The sequence below is a fragment of the Phocoena sinus genome, chromosome 3, assembly GCF_008692025.1.
Source record: "Phocoena sinus isolate mPhoSin1 chromosome 3, mPhoSin1.pri, whole genome shotgun sequence".
NCBI lineage: Eukaryota > Metazoa > Chordata > Mammalia > Artiodactyla > Phocoenidae > Phocoena > Phocoena sinus.
Window position 1 is genome coordinate 331,727 of NC_045765.1, and position 16,757 is coordinate 348,483.

The following is a 16,757-nucleotide window of genomic DNA, read 5'->3' on the forward strand; positions in this document are numbered from 1 at the left end:
CCTCACCCCTGACGGGACCCATCTTCCAAGCGGATCGCTCGGGGCGGTCCACCGCAGGAGACCTGCTGCGCGGCCGCCCAAGCTATCGGGCGAGGCTGCTCCCCACCGCCCCCGCGCGGGCGCTCCGGGCAGCGAAGGCTGAGACTCCCGCGACTGGGCGAGCCCGGCACCAGCCCTGGGCCTGGCTCCGATTTCCATTCAATTAACCTCGACTGTCAGCCCTCTCCCGCCTCCATCTTCCGATCTTCAGTCTCTAAAAGTGAAACCTGGAATCGGCCCAGACCCTCCGCCCGCGGGTTCTGACCTCGGCCTCCTCCGCCCCCATCTCTGGCCCCCAGTCCCTGCCTCTCTGTCGCCTCCAGGGTCGGGGGTCAGGGTGGGAAACCCCCTCGGGAAACCCCCGGGTAGCAGCTGGAGGAGGGGGAGGGGAAGCGGGGTCGCCGGGCCGGGGGCGGGGGGAGAAGGAGCCCGGGACGCCAGTATTAAAGCCGCCTCCCCCGCGGGCAGGGGACAGAGCCGGGGACCGAGCATGGAGCAGGGCCTCGCCCTCCTGCTTCCCCTTTTTCTGGGGCTGCTGCAGCTGGGCCGCGGTGAGCGGGGCAGGGGTCTCCGAGCCGGGAAGGGGTTGGGAGAGAGGAGGGGCTCGGAGGAGGGGGCTGGGGCTGGGGGCGCGGGGCGGAGCTGAGAGCGCCGTCGCCCGCAGGTGGGCCGCTGGAGGTGGAGCCCCCCGAGCCCGAGGTGGCGGTGGCCGTGGGCGAGTCGCTACAGTTCACCTGCCGCCTGGCCTGCGAGGACGGCAGGGCGGCCTCGGTGCAGTGGCGGGGCCTGGACACCAGCCTGGGCGCCGTGCAGTCGGGCGCGGGTAGCAGCGTTCTCTCCGTGCTCAACGCCTCGCTGTCGGCTGCGGGGCCCCGCGTGTGCGTGGGCTCCTGCGGGGACGTCGCCTTCCAGCACATCGTGCGGCTCCTGGTGTTCGGTGAGCCCCCGCCCCTCCCGCCGTCGTGGCACACGTGGGGGCCCAGCCAGCGGCCCAGCCAGCGGCCCTGCTTTCCCTCTACCCTTGTGCCACCTCTGCCTGGGAGGCTTCCCGGATTGCCCAGCCCGCCCCAGCTCAAAGCCGGCCTCGCAGGTCCTCCTGAGCCGATCTGCAGTCCGCTCCCTCCTCCCCGCATCCCCTCTCCCCCAAATCCACCCCCAAACCTCCTGTACCTGACCCCCTTGCCCTTTCTGCGGGTGGGGCACTGGGTCTTCCCTGTCCCCGGGCACCAGCAGTCCCCACGCCCCCTCCTCAGAGCCCAGCCCTGACCCTCGGAGTTCTGCCCACCCCGTTCCTCCACTCCCTCCACAGCCTTCCCGGACCAACTGACTGTGGCCCCAGAGGCCCTGGTGGCTGGGCCGGACCAGGAGGTGTCCTGCACAGCCTACAACGTCACGCCTGCTGACCCTGACACCCTCTCCATGTCCCTCCTCCTGGGAGATCAGGAACTGGAGGGGGTGGAGGCCCTCCGGGATGTGACGGAGGAGCCCCAGGAAGGCGAGGGCCCACTGTTCCAAGTGACACAGCGCTGGCTGCTGCCCACCTTGGGGACACCCACCCCACCCTCCCTCCACTGCCAGGCGACCATGAGGCTGCCCGGCTTGGAGCTGAGCCGCCGCCGGCCCATTCCAGGTGAGCCTGTGCCTCAGTGTCCCCCAGGAAGTGGGTGAGGTCACACCACCCAGCGCCTGTGAGCCTTGATGAGTGGTGCCCAGCGGCTCTTATGGAATCCTGGTTAAGCCCCTCCCCTGCTGTGTCGCCACCTGGGCAGGTCACAGTACCACAGCCGAGGAAAAATTGCATTCGATCTTTATTTTATTTTATTTTTAAATTAATTATTTAATTATTTTTGGCTGTGTTGGGTCTTTGTTGCTGTGCGCGGGCTTTCTTTGGTTGCAGCGAGCGGGGGCTACTCTTCATTGCGGTGCGCAGGCTTCTCATTGCGGTGGCTTCTCTTCTTGAGGAGCACGGGCTCTAGGCGCGCAGGTTTCAGTAGTTGTGGCTCGAAGGCTCTAGGTGTGCGGGCTCAGTAGTTGTGCCGCACGGGCTTAGTTGCTCTGCAGCATGTGGGATCCTCCCCGGCCAGGGCTCGAGCCCCTGTTCCCTGCGTTGGCAGGTGGATTCTTAACTTCTGCGCCACCAGGGAAGTCCGGGCATTCGATCTTTAGTCTGTCCCTTCGTGGCAGCCAGGGGCTACTTCTCACTCGTTCATTCATTCAGCAGATTCGCTGAGCACCTACCCTGAGCCAGGTCCCATGAGGTACTGCCCTTCCTCTGCCCACAGCCCTCCAGGGCTCCCACCTCCCTTTGGGTGAAAACCCAAGCTCCTCGTGCCCACGGAGGCCTACAGAGCCTGACCTGCTTGCCCCATCCCCCACCCCCACCCCCTGCCTCACTTCCTGTCTCCCCCTCACTCAGTCTGCTGTTCCTCCGACACCCTAGGTGCAGTCCTGCCCCAGGACCTTTGCGCTGCTGTGCCCTCCACCGGGAACGCTCTTCCCCACATCTCCCTCACCTCCCTCGTGTCTCCTTCCCAGTGAGACTTGCCCTGACCTCTCTGTCCAAGGGGTCAAACCCCACTCCCACCCCCACCACACACACACACACACACACACACACACACATATACACACACACTCAGGCCCTTTCTCTTCTCCTGTTGAATGTTTGTTGACACCTTTTATCAACATCTGACTCCAATTTGCTCTCTTTATGTTTTTCCCCTTTATCTGTCTCCCCTGCCATTGGTTTCATCGAGATAGGAATGTGTCACTCTCGTTCATGGCTGTCCCCCTAGTGGCTAAAACCGTGCTCAGCGCACAGTAGGTGTCCAATAGATACATCCTGAATGAATTAATCAATAACTGTTATCACGGAGCCTGACGCATAGTAGGTGCACAAGAAATGCTTGCTGAATAAACTAACGAATGGCAACATTTAACGTGGGGCCTAGCACACAGTAGGTGCTCAGTTCATGTCAGATGTTATTAGTTAGTCTCACCTGGGACAGGCCCTGACCGCATCACCAAGCTTCTGGCAGCCTCTCACTAAGGAAGCACAGATTCGTTCTCTGAGAGGGCACCCCGATACTCATGTTAATGGCTGGGGCCTGGGGGCCGGGAAAGGTTTGGCTCAAGTGGAAGCAGGGGTGTGGGGGGGAGGCAGGGGTGTGCTGGGAGGGTGTGCACAGAGTCCTCCAGATTTGAGAGCTGTCACACAGCAGAACGGACAGATCTCCTCTCGGGACCTCAGTCTCTCATCTGCACCGCAAGGGGGCGGGGCACCCCCTTCCCTCTCCCCACCCCTCAGCCCCATAATAATAAGATCCAACACCCGTGTCACTCTGCACGCCAGCCCCTGGGGCGGGGGCCTCTCACCCTGCTTTCCAGTTGAGGAAAGTGAGACACAGAGATTTGGATGCTCGCTGGGGGTGGGGGGGGGCATGACAGACCCCGAGACGGCTCCTGCCCACTGGGATACCCTGCGATTCACCCAAGTGAATGGACGGGGCTTGGAGTGGTTCTGGTCCAACCATGTGGTCCGGGTGGAGAGAGGGAGGGAGGAGAAGGGGCTGGGCAGCAGCAAGAACAGATGGCTGCCGTGTTTTCCAGTCCTGCAGGGCCTGACCTCCCCGGAGCCCCCCGTCATGACCCCCCCAGAGCCCAGCACCACAGAGTCCCCGGAGCCCCCCGTCACGACATCCCTGAAGCCCCCCATCACCACCTCCCCCGAGGCCACCCCAGAGCAGGCCTCCACCCGCAGCCCCAGGAGTCCTGGCCCCGTGCCCCGGAACAGCTCCACCAGGCCCTGCCGCCCTGAGATCCACCAGTTGTCAGCAGCAGGGAGCTTGGAGCTGCTGTGTGAGGTGGTCTGCGGCCCAGGCGTGGCCGTGCGCTGGACCCAGGCCCCTGGCGGGCTGGCGGCCTACGAGACGCAGGAGGTGGGGGCCCAGGCTTGGCTGAGCGGCGGGAGCATGCTGTGGGCCAGATGCCACAGTGACGGCTGGTTCCAGTGTTGCCTGGACCCAGGGGGCCAGACGGCCAACCTGTACGTGGCCTCAGAAATCTGTGAGTTCAGGGGCTGGGGCGGGCACTGGGGAAGCCTGACAGGGAGGGGAGCCTTGAGTCTGGCCTTAGACAAGGGGGGCCCTGCCAGCCTGTGTCCCCCGCTGTCCAGTGGACTTCCGTGACCCTATAAGATCACAACTGCCTGCATGGCGATAACTAAGTTTCAGGGACTGTGTAGGTGTCACAGCACTCTATGGACTAAGACAGCCTGTGGAATAGAAACAGAAATAGAAGGGAATTCCCTGGCGGTCCAGCAGTTAAGACTCCGTGCTTCCACTGCAGGGGGCGCGCAGGTTTGATCCCTGGTCTGGAAACTAAGATCTGTGTGGCATGGCCAAAAAAGAAAAAAAAAGAATACAGCCACTTTGGTAATTTCCGTTTTTCTGGTAGCCACATTCAAGAATAAAAAGGTAAAAATAAGTTTGACAATATATTTCATCGAAACCAAGATATCTCAAACGTTATCATTTCAACATGTAATCTATAAAGAAGCATGAATGAGATTTTTTTTTCCAAACTAAGCCTTCAGTATGCAATGTGTGTTTTACAAAGACAGCGCTGTCCACTCAGACTGATCACATTTCAAATGCAGCTGCGGTGAGTGCTCCCTCACTGGACAGCTCACTTCTAACTACAAGGTTCTATGTACCTTTCAAAAGACTCACTCTAAAAATAGCTGGATAGTCCAGTGATTTTTATACATTTCAGAAGGCGTTTTAAACAGTGAGGTCCTTTGTAAAATTTCAGGGAACTCGGTCAATCCGGGAGCCCTTAGCCGACTCTGCTGGGCTGCTCCCCAAACCTGCAGAGAGGTGCAAGACACCGTATGCCTCTCTCTCCAGGCTCCCCGCTAACGTCTGCATACCTGTGGACGGGCAGCTTGGTTCTGGGGCTGCTTCTCCTGGTGTTCCTGACCTACCGCCTGTGGAAACGCTGCTGGCCCACCAGATGACCTGGGCCCCTGCCCCGCCTGGACCACACGGAGGGGGATTTTCCTTCCACTCAGTTGCGACTAGAGGATGTTTGCAGGGTTCTGGACAGCAGGGGGGCTGACCGTGGACCCCTTACCCTGATGGCCAGCACATCCAGGCTCCCCAGCTGGCTGGGCTTCCCTTCAGTGGGGACCCTGGGGAGCCGCCACCCCCACCCACCCCCACGGTGCAGAGCTGGAGAATAAAGAGCATCTGGTCTGACCTCGGTGGTTCCTGTCGCGGTCTGAGGACACGGGGAATCCCCGGCACAGCTCCAACCATCCTCTGCTCTAGGTGACTCCCCAGACAGACAAGGAAGGACAGGACACCCCAGCCCCACGTGGCCAGGGGTGGGGGTAAGAGGCGTGTGCTCTTCCTGGTGCCTTTCCCTGCTTAATGAGTAACTAGGAGTCCTCAAAAGAAGCGGAGAAAAGTATTTGTTGGAGGACAGCACGGGCAAAGACACAGAAGACAGGTGGCTTGATAAGGGAAATTGCATCTCTTTTGGGGTGGCTGGAGGCTAAAGCGTGGGGAGGGGCGAGGGAGAGGCTGGAAATGACACCGGCAGATGAAGGGCTTGTAGATGCCAGGGTCGTCAGCCTTGTGGAACCGAGGAGCTATGGGAGAGTTTAGAGCTATAGAGGATGCGGTGTGAGAAAGTTCCCTCTAGTGGTAAGGAAAGGTAACAGCCTGGGACGGGGAACTGGGGACCTTGGGTGGTCCACTCGCTCTGTGAACCCGTACAGCGGACTAGGGGCCGCGGAAGCGCAGACCAGACCCCTAACCCAGCCTGGTGGGGAGAGGGGGCCTTTCCCCACGAGGTGAGCTACAAACTCACACGGAGATTGGGTTAGGCTGAAGACCAGGCTGAGCACAAAGGCTCTGAGTTGAAAATCAGAAAAGGGGGCGGGAGCGGCGCTTAGTCCCGGAGTTGGGGTGGAACCATCCCGCCCGCTCTCAGCAGGGCTTCCCTGGTAACCAATGAGACCGGTTGCTAGGGGACCATGCTAATGAAGGACTCGCCCACTACCAAGATGACAAGCAATCCGGTTTCATACCAGAAACCAAGCCCTGCCTAGGGATCCATTTTGGAGTCTGGCAAAATTTAAGTTCCGAGCCTAAGCGAGGAAAGCCAACCAGCACACCTAAAGAGGAAAACGGAGAGAGAGTAAGTGCCAATGAGAACCTAGGGAAAAGGGGGGCCTGCGCTGGTTATTTCCCAGACTCCCCGCAGGATCCGAGCGCCCTCTGCCCTCAACAAAAATGGCCGCCCCGAGGTGCCAGCGCTCTGTGAAATATGGACGTCCTTCCGGTCCCGCTGCCCTCAGCGAAGATGGCGGCAGTGGAGAAGCGGCGGCTGCCTGTGGCCCAGGCGGCCAATTTCACAGGCAGCGGCCGTTCGGGGGTGTCCCGAGCAGCGGCGACGGCCGAAAGTGAGGAGGACTTCCTGCGGCAGGTCGGAGTGACGGAGATGCTGCGCGCGGCCCTGCTGAAGGTGCTGGAGGCGCGACCCGAGGAGCCCATCGCCTTCTTGGCGCACTACTTCGAGAACATGGACCTGCGGTCTCCTGCAAACGGCGGCGCCGGGGAGCCCCCGGGCCAGCTCCTGCTGCAGCAGCAGCGCCTGGGCCGCGCGCTGTGGCACCTTCGCCTGGCTCACCACTCCCAGAGGTGCGGCGCTGGGCCGGGCCGGGCCTGGGTGGGTAGGGGCCGCGGCCGGACTTCAACTCCCAGCGGGTTCCGCGCGGCTCCCCGCCCCCGGCGCCGGCTCTCGAGCGCGGGGCGTGGTGGGAACTGTAGTCCGCTCTGCCTGGCGCGGGAGGGGCGCGGATGGCTTCGGGCTGCAGGGCCCCGACGGGGCCACCCGAGTGCTGGCACCGGTAGCTCTGGCAGACTTGGGCTTTGGTGATGCCTCTTTGCAGGTGCTGAGGTCCCCCTTGCATCTACCTCACTTTTGAAAATCATGGAGCCCAGACAGGACTTGGCCAAGATCTCAGAGCCAGTCCTCCGAGCCAGGTCCCTCCTAGCTGCCTCGTTCCCAGCGTGGTAGCATCCCCGTCCATTCAGCCAGAAAATGAATATTTACGGGGCTGGGCCGTGGAGATAGAGAGCAATCCAGGTCCCCCGCGGGCAGGAGAGACGTCCTGTAAGGGGCCTGCATTGACACACAGGGAAAGGTGTTGCAGGCACGAGGCCACCGGCTGCACTGGCCTGGAGGCTGTGGGGCTGCAGTGTGCGACCCACGGGAGAGGGGGAGGCCGGGAGCCTTCGCAGGGCTGAAGCATGGAGGGGTGGAGGGGATGGCGCCTGCCCCCCCCCCACCCCCTTAGAAGCGGGTGAGGGAATGGTCCGTGTCAGGTGGCTGGGGAGGAGCTGTTTGACGCGCAGCATCAACCAGACAAGGTGGGCACTGGATGTGGATGGGCTGGGTCTTGGATGGGGGTGGTCCCCAGAGAGCCCAGGAAGGGGGAGGAAGCCAAGTAAGGGAGCGTTTCAGCCTGACCCCAGCACCCTCCTGCCTGGGGGCAGCCCTCCCGAGAGAGTCAAGGTGCGGACCCCAAGCAGGGGAGCACAGAGAGGCTGGGAGGGAGCCGGGTGCGGGAAGGGGTGTGTCGAACGGGCATCCCATTCAGAGCACCCGGTCTCCACCTCAGGGGAAGGGCAAGCGGGTTGTCCAAAGCGACAGCCAGAAAAGGAAACGGCCGTGGCCACCCCTGAGATGGGGACCTGGCGGGGAGCGGGCTGGTGGGCATCCATGGGTTCTGCTGGGTCTGCAGGGGGTTGTGCAGGAACAGCCCCAGGTGGTCCATGAGATGGGAGGTCACTGGTTTGGGGGAAGCTTCCAGAGTGACTTGGGGACTGTTAAGTTGGGAGCTGGGAAAACCTCGAAGCAGGAAGGTGGACAGTTGGGTCGGCAGCTGAGATGTGTGTCGGTGCAGGGTGGCTGTCACCTGGTGGCGGGGGCCGGGGTGGGGGTGGTTGTGAAGGCCTCAGGGGAGCTGAGAAGAGCCCAGGACCCGATTCTGAGGAGCCACAGCCTCAGCGAACCCACAGGAAAGCGTGAGAAGGCAGAACAGACATGAAGGAGGGAACCAGAAGACAGGGAACCAGGACATCTTCCAAGGAGGAGAAGAGTCAGGGGCAGGGTCACCACGTGCAGTCGTGCAAGTCAAGCACTGCACAAGCCGTTCAATCCATAGACGTCACAGACGAGGACCTTTATGTGAAGGGTTTTTGCAGAGCTTTGCCTAGTTTATGCAAAGGCACCTTGTGGGCTGGCGGCGGCCCTGCGTCCAATGGCCCTAGAGATGAGGGCTGAGAAGTGTCTGTTGGATTTAGAACCAAGGGGGCCATTTGAGTGTCCTGGGGCTGCTGTAACCAATTACCACAAACTTGGTGACTTAAAACAACAGAAATTTATTCTCCCACAGTTCTGGAGGCCAAAGTCCGAAGTCCAGGGGCAGCAGGGCTGTGCCGTCTCTGGAGGCTATAGGGGAAGGTCCTTCCTGCCTCTTCCAGCTTCTGGAAGCTCCAGGCATCCTTGGCTTGTGGCCGCATCCTCGCAGCCTCTGCCTTGTCTTCCCGTGGCTTCTCTTCTGTGTCACTCTCTCAAAAGGACACTTGGCATTGGTTTCAAGGCTACCTCACCCCACCTCCAGACCCTGAACTAATTACATCTTTCAAAGACCGTATTTCCAAATAAGGTCACACTCACAGGTTCCGGGTGGACGTGCACCTGGGGGGACACTATTCACCATACTGAAGGGGTGTTGGAGCTGTTCTCAGGAGGAGCAGAGTGAGTGGCCGGTGCTGGTGGCACACCTGGTCTCCCCGAGGTGGGGCTGGTGCTGAACTCAGAGATACGTTCCCAGTCAAGAGCCCCATAACCTCGGCTGCCGGGTCAGAAGCAGAAGCCAGGCCAGGCGGGTCCCCCCGAGGCTGGGCAGCTTCGTCCCTATGCTGAGGGGTGGGCTGGGGAATTCCGGGGCTGCTCTTGAGAGCGACCTCAGCACGAAAGATTTGGGGAGAACTCAACCAAAATCCCCTCTGCTGTTGTCTCGAAATCACACGTGCTGGCTGCTAGGACTGGTGACGGCCCTCAGAGCACAAACACAGCAGACCCGGCATGGTGCCCCAGGGCCGCTTTCTAAGCCACCACGTGCTAATAGGAACAGCAAGAGTGCCAACCGCTGCAGGTCCCCGTGGCCCCAGAAAACATGCAAAGGCACCAGAGGGTCTGGGCCAGTCTCCTCAGCTCCGAGCATCCTCTGTGGGGTGTCCCGGGCTCTGTGGGGTGTGGAGCGGCCTCCCTGCCCCCACCCACTCGATACCGGGAGCCCTCCCCATTGTGACAAGCACAGACGTCCGCAGACATCACGCAGTGTCCCCTGGGGGCAGAATCTCCCCAGACAAGACCCCCCAGATTATGGGATTCCACGGACCCCCCAGGAGACTACGTCCCATGACCGTCTGACCTCTGAGGTCCTGGGATGCTGCACACATTTAAATACACACCTGAGTGGGAGGGAGGGGAGGAGACACACAGACACTGGGGGCCACCCTGGTGCACACCGCCTGACTCAGTGGGAATGTACGCAGGCCTCTGGTGTGAGCAGGGAGAGGACCCAATTTCTTTCCAAACAATTAACCAGAGTCACTCCTCAGCACTGCTAACACAGGGGGAGCGCGGTCACTCTGTGCGGGGCCATCCTGGGCCCTGCAAGTGTTGGGCAGCCTCCTGGGTCTCCACCCACCCAGTGGTGGCAACCATAACTGTCCCCAGAGTCACCAGTGTCCCTTGGGGGCAGAGTCACCCCGTTGAGAGCCCCCGGTCTACCTTGGAAGTCTCCATGTCTCTGTGACAAGACCCGTAAATAGGTTCTTTTTTAACAAATGCCCACGTGCTTTGCAAACTGCTCCATGTGGGAGCTGACACAGGCAGAGCCTGAGGACCAGAGCCCAGGACGGCAGACGGTGTGAGTGCTCCCTCATGGCTGGGAGCCCCCGGGAGGGCAGCCTCGAGATGGGGTGTGGCCTTCCTCTGGCTTCTTGCCTGACGCTGTCATCTCACTGGACCGTAACTGCCCCCCTGTGCGTCTTCCTGCCCGCGAGGCCCATGGTAAACAGAACCTGGACAGCGCTGAGTGGCAGCTGGTGACAGCTAATGACAGGCGCACGCGGTCCCCTGCCACACGCCGAGCACAAAATCTACCCTGTGTCCTCCCAAGAATCCTGAGACGCAAGGACTAGAACCCTTATTCTCCAGAGGAGGGAAGCAGGGCGCAGTGGCTAGAACCGGTGCAGGTCTGGGCCAGCCAGGAACAGCTCTGAGCACACAGGGTGCTCAGGGGTCCGCACACGCCGCCGCCTCTGGGGGGATTGATTCAGCTCAAGACAACGAGTGGGTCGACCAGGTTCCTTGGGGAGGCATCAGGCAGAGCTGGGCGGATGGTGGACGCTCAGGCCCCATCAGGACGAGCCATCAGGCCACAGGGACACACCCGAGACCTCAGTGGCCTCACATGGCTGCTGCTGGGTTGGCAGGAGCTCTGCTCACTCAGCCTTGCGGGGAGTGGACCCTCCACGGGAAGTGGGCCATGCTGTCGTGGGGGTGTGGTGGCCTGCCTTCAAGACACCCCCGAGATCCACACACCGCCCCCGCCCCGTATTCACACCCTCGGGCAGCTGCCTGCGTTGCCACCCTGCCGGTCACCCGCTCCAGGGGCCAGTGCCGTGACCTTAGCACACTCACACTGCCCCGTGGGGAGAGGCCTCCGCAGGGAGCCTTCAGGGGACAGCAGCCCTGCCAGGGTCCTGGTTGAAGACTGAGCCGGGACCACCAAGCCAAGCCATTCCCAGTTCCTGACTCAGGCTGCGACGTGATCTAGGTGTGGGGGTAACTGCCACGCGGCCACAGAGTTGACACGGGCGTCATCACTGCCAGATCCCCCGGACCCACTCGTCCTGGTGAAAGGAGTTGATAACAAAAGCTCCTGCAAGGGGTTACTGTGAGACGGCAGCAGCTAACACGGTGCCAGTCCTGGGGACGGGAGCGTGACGCTGCGTCTGGCACCCCCAGCGCTTCACGGAGTGATCTCACTGGCCCTAAAGCACCAGCACATCCTAAGGACCCAAGAAGTGAGAAGTGAATCCCAGATGGGCAAGACCCCAGGTCCTCCCCCCACCTCTCTGGGCCTCAGTTCCTCCTCTGTAAAGGGCCTTGACCCACGGAGCTCACTGGGTGAGCATGTCCATCCCTGGGCCCTGCCCTGGGCACCTGCCGTGCTCCGGCCCAGCGTGGACCGGGCTCGCACCCACGCTGACCCGTACAGGTCCCACAGATAAGAGTGGAGCTGGGCTCCCAGAAAAGGCGAATGTGAGCCCTGGGGGTGCCCCTTCCTCTGTAGGACCCTTGGCCTGGCCGCTGCCCTGAGCCTCACTTCCCCTTTGCTTTAGTGGAGATGGAACTGGGCCTCGGCCGGCCGCCAGCTGTTGAGAGAAGGATGGGAATGAGACCCGGGTTATCTAGATGCCCAGGCTCACCCCAGCCCACTCACTTAACCACTTGTGAGGCTCCAGCGTGGCCAGGGCTCGTGGCGGGACATCAGGGTCCTCATGGGGCAGGTGGTAAGTAATGTCAGCGCCGTGGCTGGTCCCTGACGTGACCGTCGGGTCTGCTGTTGCAGCAGAAGGGCAGCATGTCTGGGTTGACGTGGCCGCCTGCGGATAAATCTTTACCCACGAAGACAGGCGGCAGCGGCTTTGAGCCACAGTGTGGGTTACTGCCTCTGGGCCTGCAGGGGTGAAAAGAGACAACCCAGGTTAAAAGGTAGGGATGTGTCCTGCCACGGTGGCACCCCGTGGGCACACACACATCATCGATGGAATGGAGAGTCCATGGGCGGATGCCCATCGTCGGGGTCAGCAGACGTTTCTGGGGCTCCTGGGCAGTGTTCTGGGCGCTGGGGCCGTAACAGTGACCAACAAATAAACTCCCTGACATAGGCCCCTGGGCTGAGCTGGTGGGAGGGAGGGAACTTGTGAGGACACCACAAAGAGAAGTACAGGAAGGGGTTAGGGCGTCAGGGAGGGTCCCCCCCATAAGGTAACATTGAGCAAAGGCTCAAAGCCGTGGGGAGATGTGGGGGAGGGCGCTCCAGGCCAGGGCGCCGCTGGTGCAAAGGCCCTGAGGCTGGACGAGCCGGCGCGTTGGGGGAGGGGCCGGGGGGCAGGGGCGGGGCTCTGGCGCGGCCCGACGGCCCCTCCGCCCGCAGGACCGCCTTCAACAACAACGTCGGCGTGGCCTACGAGTGCCTGAGCGCCAGAGGGCGCAAGAAGAAGCCGGGGCTGGACGGGCGCACGTACAGCGAGCTGCTGAAGCGCATCTGCCGGGACGGGGAGGCCCCCGAGGAGGTGGTGGCGCCGCTGTTGCGCAAGATCCAGTGCCGGGACCACGAGGCCGTGCCGCTGGCCGTGTTCCGCGCGGGGATGCTCACCTGCTTCGTGCTGCTGGAGTTCGTGGCGCGCGCCGGCGCCCTCTACCGGCTGTTGGAGGACCCGGGCCTGGCCGTGGCTGACCGCCACGTGGGCCAGGCCGTGCTGGACACGCTGGAGGGGGCCCTGCAGGCCAGCGACGACACCACGCCCGCGCGCTACCTGGAGGCCGGCTCGCGCCTGGGGCCCGACAGCCTGGCGCTGGCCATGGACCGCGCGCTGGTGGCCCAGCGGCCCAGCGCCCCCATGACCCGGGAGGAGTTCCTGGAGAAGGCGGCCGCCCTCTTCATCGCCAAGGTCAAGCCCGTGGGCTGAGCCCTTCCCTCGGCCGCCGCTTCCTCCTCCCGGATACCTGGGGCCCTCGGGGTCCGGCTCACCGGGGCCAGGACTGGGGTGTCCCTGCATGCCAGGGGTGCAGGGAGCCCCCTCACCCAGCTTCCCGCCTGGAATGATGCCCAAGCCCCCTTCGGGGGTAGGCCAAGGATCCCTTCCCGCCCGCCTGCCCAGGCCCCTCTCCTCAGCAGAAATAAAAATCTGTTCCCCAGGCTGACCTGGTGTGTGTGTGTGTGTGTGTGTGTGTGTGTGTGTGTGTGTGTGTACCCGTGTCCAGCCCCCAGCACGCTTCTCTGGAAACGCTCTCCACTCGGGCGCACCCTGGCCAGCCCCAGCGGGTCCCACCACTGCCCAGAAACCCCAGGGAGCCCCTGGACTCAGCTTTATGGGGGCAGAGGGCATTGGGGCACCCAGCGAGGTGCCCTGGAGGCACAGCCCCGAGACCTGGGAGGCATGGCTGGCCCCCAGCCTGCCCTCCACGAGCGCCCCGCCCCAGCAGTTCCTCCCTGGACCTCGGCTTCCCCAACCGCCAAAGGGAGAGGTCAGCTGGGCAGGTAGTCATGATGGTGACGATTGAAACAGCTAACACGTCTGAGACCTGACAATGTCTTGACTCACCGCCGCCCTATACGGAAGGTAATCCACTGCCCGCATTTGGCAGATGGAGAAACCAAGCCCAGAGGAGTGAAGGTCGCAGCACCAGCAAGGGGCCAGCAGGGATCCGAACCCGGGCCCGCGCTCTGTAATCCAGAGCCACAGCGCCTTCACCACCGCCACGGGGCCCGCCCGGGATCCAGGCACACCCGTTAGAGTCACCAAGCGCCCTGGGTGTCCCCCTTTCCACCAGCAGGAGCACATCCTGGACGGAGGATTCCGCAGGAAGCAGATTCCCAGCCCAGGACAGTTGCAGGCGGGTAACTTCACTCTCGGCCTCAGTTTCCTCCTCTGTTAAATGGGACCCAGGGCACCCCGATTTTGATTGAGGGAGATCACACGCGGACAGAATCTAAAGCCTTTTTCGAGCTACCAATGGCAGGGACCACCTTGCCTCCCGTTTCCCAGCACCTGCCCTTGGCTGGTAATCGATAAACCAGTGAGTGGCGCTGTGTTTTCCAAAAGCAGCCACGGCTTCCTTTCTGTTCCCATTTGCTCTTCTTGAATCTCCCAGCCCCCTAAAGAGGCAGGTAAGAGGTGGAATCTGCATCCCCTCTCCTTGCACTTGGGGGCTTTTGTGACAGTACTTGGCTTCCAGGGGATGCGGTGGCCACGCAGTAGCCTGAAGAAGCACAGGCCACACAGGGGTTCCTGACTGGAGACTCCTGCTTTGCAGCTAAATGAATGAACGTTACCATTTCAAGCCACGAAGTTTGTGGGTCATTTGTTACATAACCAGTAGCTTCACAAAGGTGCCCCCCTCCCTCAGCATTAGCTGTTACTGACACCGCACACAGGAAATGGGCCGGCGTGTCAGCAGGCTGAGACCCTTAGGGGGCTGGATGGCCTCGGGGAGCAAGCTGTGCTGAGGCCCCTGCGGCATGGAGCTTGCGGCCGGGCAGGGCATCTGCACGAAATGCGCAGTGCAGGTGGACTCATGGGCTCCAGCAGCCTCCGGTCAGCTCTGCGGTCCCCTGGACTAGACAGCGTGTAGCAGGTGTCACTGGTGCCACCAGATCCCCTTCCCATCTGCCGAGGCTCACAGCTGCCCCACCAGAGACCAAGCCATGTGGCCCAGGAGGCCTCATCCCCCCATCTGGGGCAGGAGTGGCCAGTGGCCACCAGGGGATCCAAGAGCTGGTCCGCTTGCCTCATGGGACGCTAACTCACATTCCAGGGTCCCCCCCCGGATCAGGCTGAGGCCAACTCCACCTGGGGTCACCTTCCCTGCCCCACCACCTTCCCTCACTGCCACCCCCGAGTCACCATCACGCCTGGTCTTGGATCCTGAATCCCTGGTTTGACCTTTACAGGCACAGCCTGGAGAGGCTGAGCTGTCCTGCTTATCTGACCTCACAGCAGTGTGGATGCTCGGCCTCCCCGCCTTCCAAACCCCGCGCCCCCATAGCGTTCACTCCACAGCACCCCGAAGGCTCCTCTTCCCCAGCTTCCCTGGGGAAAGGCGTCCTCCTTCTGGGTCAGGGACCTCTCCTCTCCTTTCCTCATGCTTCCTCCTCACTTGGCATCTCATCCAGGCCATGGCTTCCATTACTGCCTGGTCACCAAGGAGTCTCAAATTCACATCTCAGGCCCAGCCCTGCTCTGCTCCAGCCCCGGGGAGCCAACCACTTGCTGGGCGTCTCCTCAGGGACATCCCAAGGACATCCCAGGCCTGCCACATCCAGGACGGAGCCTCCGGTCAGCCCCCCTGACCCTGGGGGTCCTCTGGAGTCTGTGGTCTCCAAGGAATCCCCCGGTCCACCCAGGACCAGGGCTCAGCCTGGATGCCTCCCCTGTCCCCTCAGCTGGCCCTTCTCCGCATCCTGTAGGTTGCACATCATAGCTTCATCCTGCCTGCGCCTCCCCACACTGGTCCAGCCCTCATCTTCACTGCCCTGGGCGACCCCACCAGCCAGTAGGAGTGCTCCAGGCACCCTGGCCTCAGTGCTTGGTTCAGGAACAGCACATGACTCCCAGCTGGCCAATGAGATGCAGCCCTGGGACTTTTTCTGGGGTGGCTGAGCTGGGAGGACCTGGGCCTGGATCCTGGAGCCATCTGGTCACCACAAGGCCTGTAAACACAGTGAGCACTCAGGAGAGCTGAGCAGAGAGACTCTCCCCAGCTTTTTTCCTTGACTCTGTCCCCTCACTCTGCCCCAGGCACACTGGTCTCTAGCTGGTCCGGCTTGTCCCTACCTCAGGCCTTTGCACGCGCTGTTCCCTTTCCCTGTAACACTGCTCCTCCAGACCCAAGGGGCTCACCCCATTCTGGTCCCCACTCAAATGCCACCTCCTGAGAGGCACCTCCCCCGAGCCCCTATCCGAGATAACTCTCCGGCTCCACTCCCGTTGCTAATGCCTCACTGTCCTTTACTTTTCTTCAATTATTGCTATCAGAAATTGCTTACTAAAAAAAAAAAAAAAGAAATTGCTTACTTATGTAACAGCTTGCTTATGTCCCTTCTCCCTGTCTCCCCAAGGGGAGGGATTTTTACATATTTTATTCACTGCTGTACCCCCAGCACCTAGATTTGTCTGTGGAAGACCATGAATTAATTAATCAGTTTTCCAGAGGAAGACTCTGACGCTCATAGAAGCGAGGGTATTCAGTTCCTGTAGCTGTCACAACAAACCACTGCCAAAACAAAACAACACAAAACAACAACAAAAAAAGAACCTCAGAAAACCCCACGACAACACAAGTTCATTATCTTACAAGTCTACACTTGAGGACCATTTCCAAGTTCATGGCAGACCTAGATTTGAAATGAGGGCTCTTCTGTCGCATGTGATGGAAGGCTCAACTCAAACTGGCTTAATAAGAAAAGAAGTAATTTATTGACTTGCACCATTGCAAGGGGAGGCCAGGCATGGCTGGATCCAGGAGCACAAACAGGGTCTTCAGCACTTTCTCATCAGTTGGCTCAGCTTTCCTGAGCACCAACTTTGTTCACAGGCCTTGTGGTGACGAGACGGTCCTATAGCTCCAGGTCCAGGTCCTCCCGGCTCAGACATCTCAGCAGCGTGTCCCCAGAAAAAGGCCAAGTCACGTGCTGTTCCTGAACCAACCGGGGGGCCTAGGGTACTCTGATTGGAGGACCCGTGCCTGCAGCCAGGGCTTGACGATCAGTCCAACTGGAACCTTGCAGACTAAGAGTGGTAGCCCCATGGGAAAATGCAGGTGCTTTGGCCAGAAAATGG

General features: G+C 61.2%; 2 protein-coding genes across 2 annotated transcripts; both read left to right on the forward strand.

Moving 5' to 3' along the window:
• The first annotated feature begins 213 nt into the window (after window positions 1-213).
• Window positions 214-5,298, forward strand: MADCAM1 (mucosal vascular addressin cell adhesion molecule 1). Its single transcript, XM_032627702.1, has 6 exons — window positions 214-404; window positions 508-590; window positions 704-976; window positions 1,349-1,669; window positions 3,649-4,104; window positions 4,947-5,298. The coding sequence occupies exons 2-6, from the start codon at window positions 530-532 to the stop codon at window positions 5,054-5,056; spliced, it is 1,221 nt and encodes a 406-aa protein (XP_032483593.1). The 5' UTR covers window positions 214-404; window positions 508-529; the 3' UTR covers window positions 5,057-5,298.
• An 886-nt stretch (window positions 5,299-6,184) lies between these two features.
• TPGS1 (tubulin polyglutamylase complex subunit 1) lies at window positions 6,185-13,119 on the forward strand. The gene is made up of 2 exons (XM_032628445.1): window positions 6,185-6,746; window positions 12,350-13,119. The coding sequence occupies exons 1-2, from the start codon at window positions 6,373-6,375 to the stop codon at window positions 12,882-12,884; spliced, it is 909 nt and encodes a 302-aa protein (XP_032484336.1). The 5' UTR covers window positions 6,185-6,372; the 3' UTR covers window positions 12,885-13,119.
• The last annotated feature ends 3,638 nt before the right edge of the window (window positions 13,120-16,757 follow it).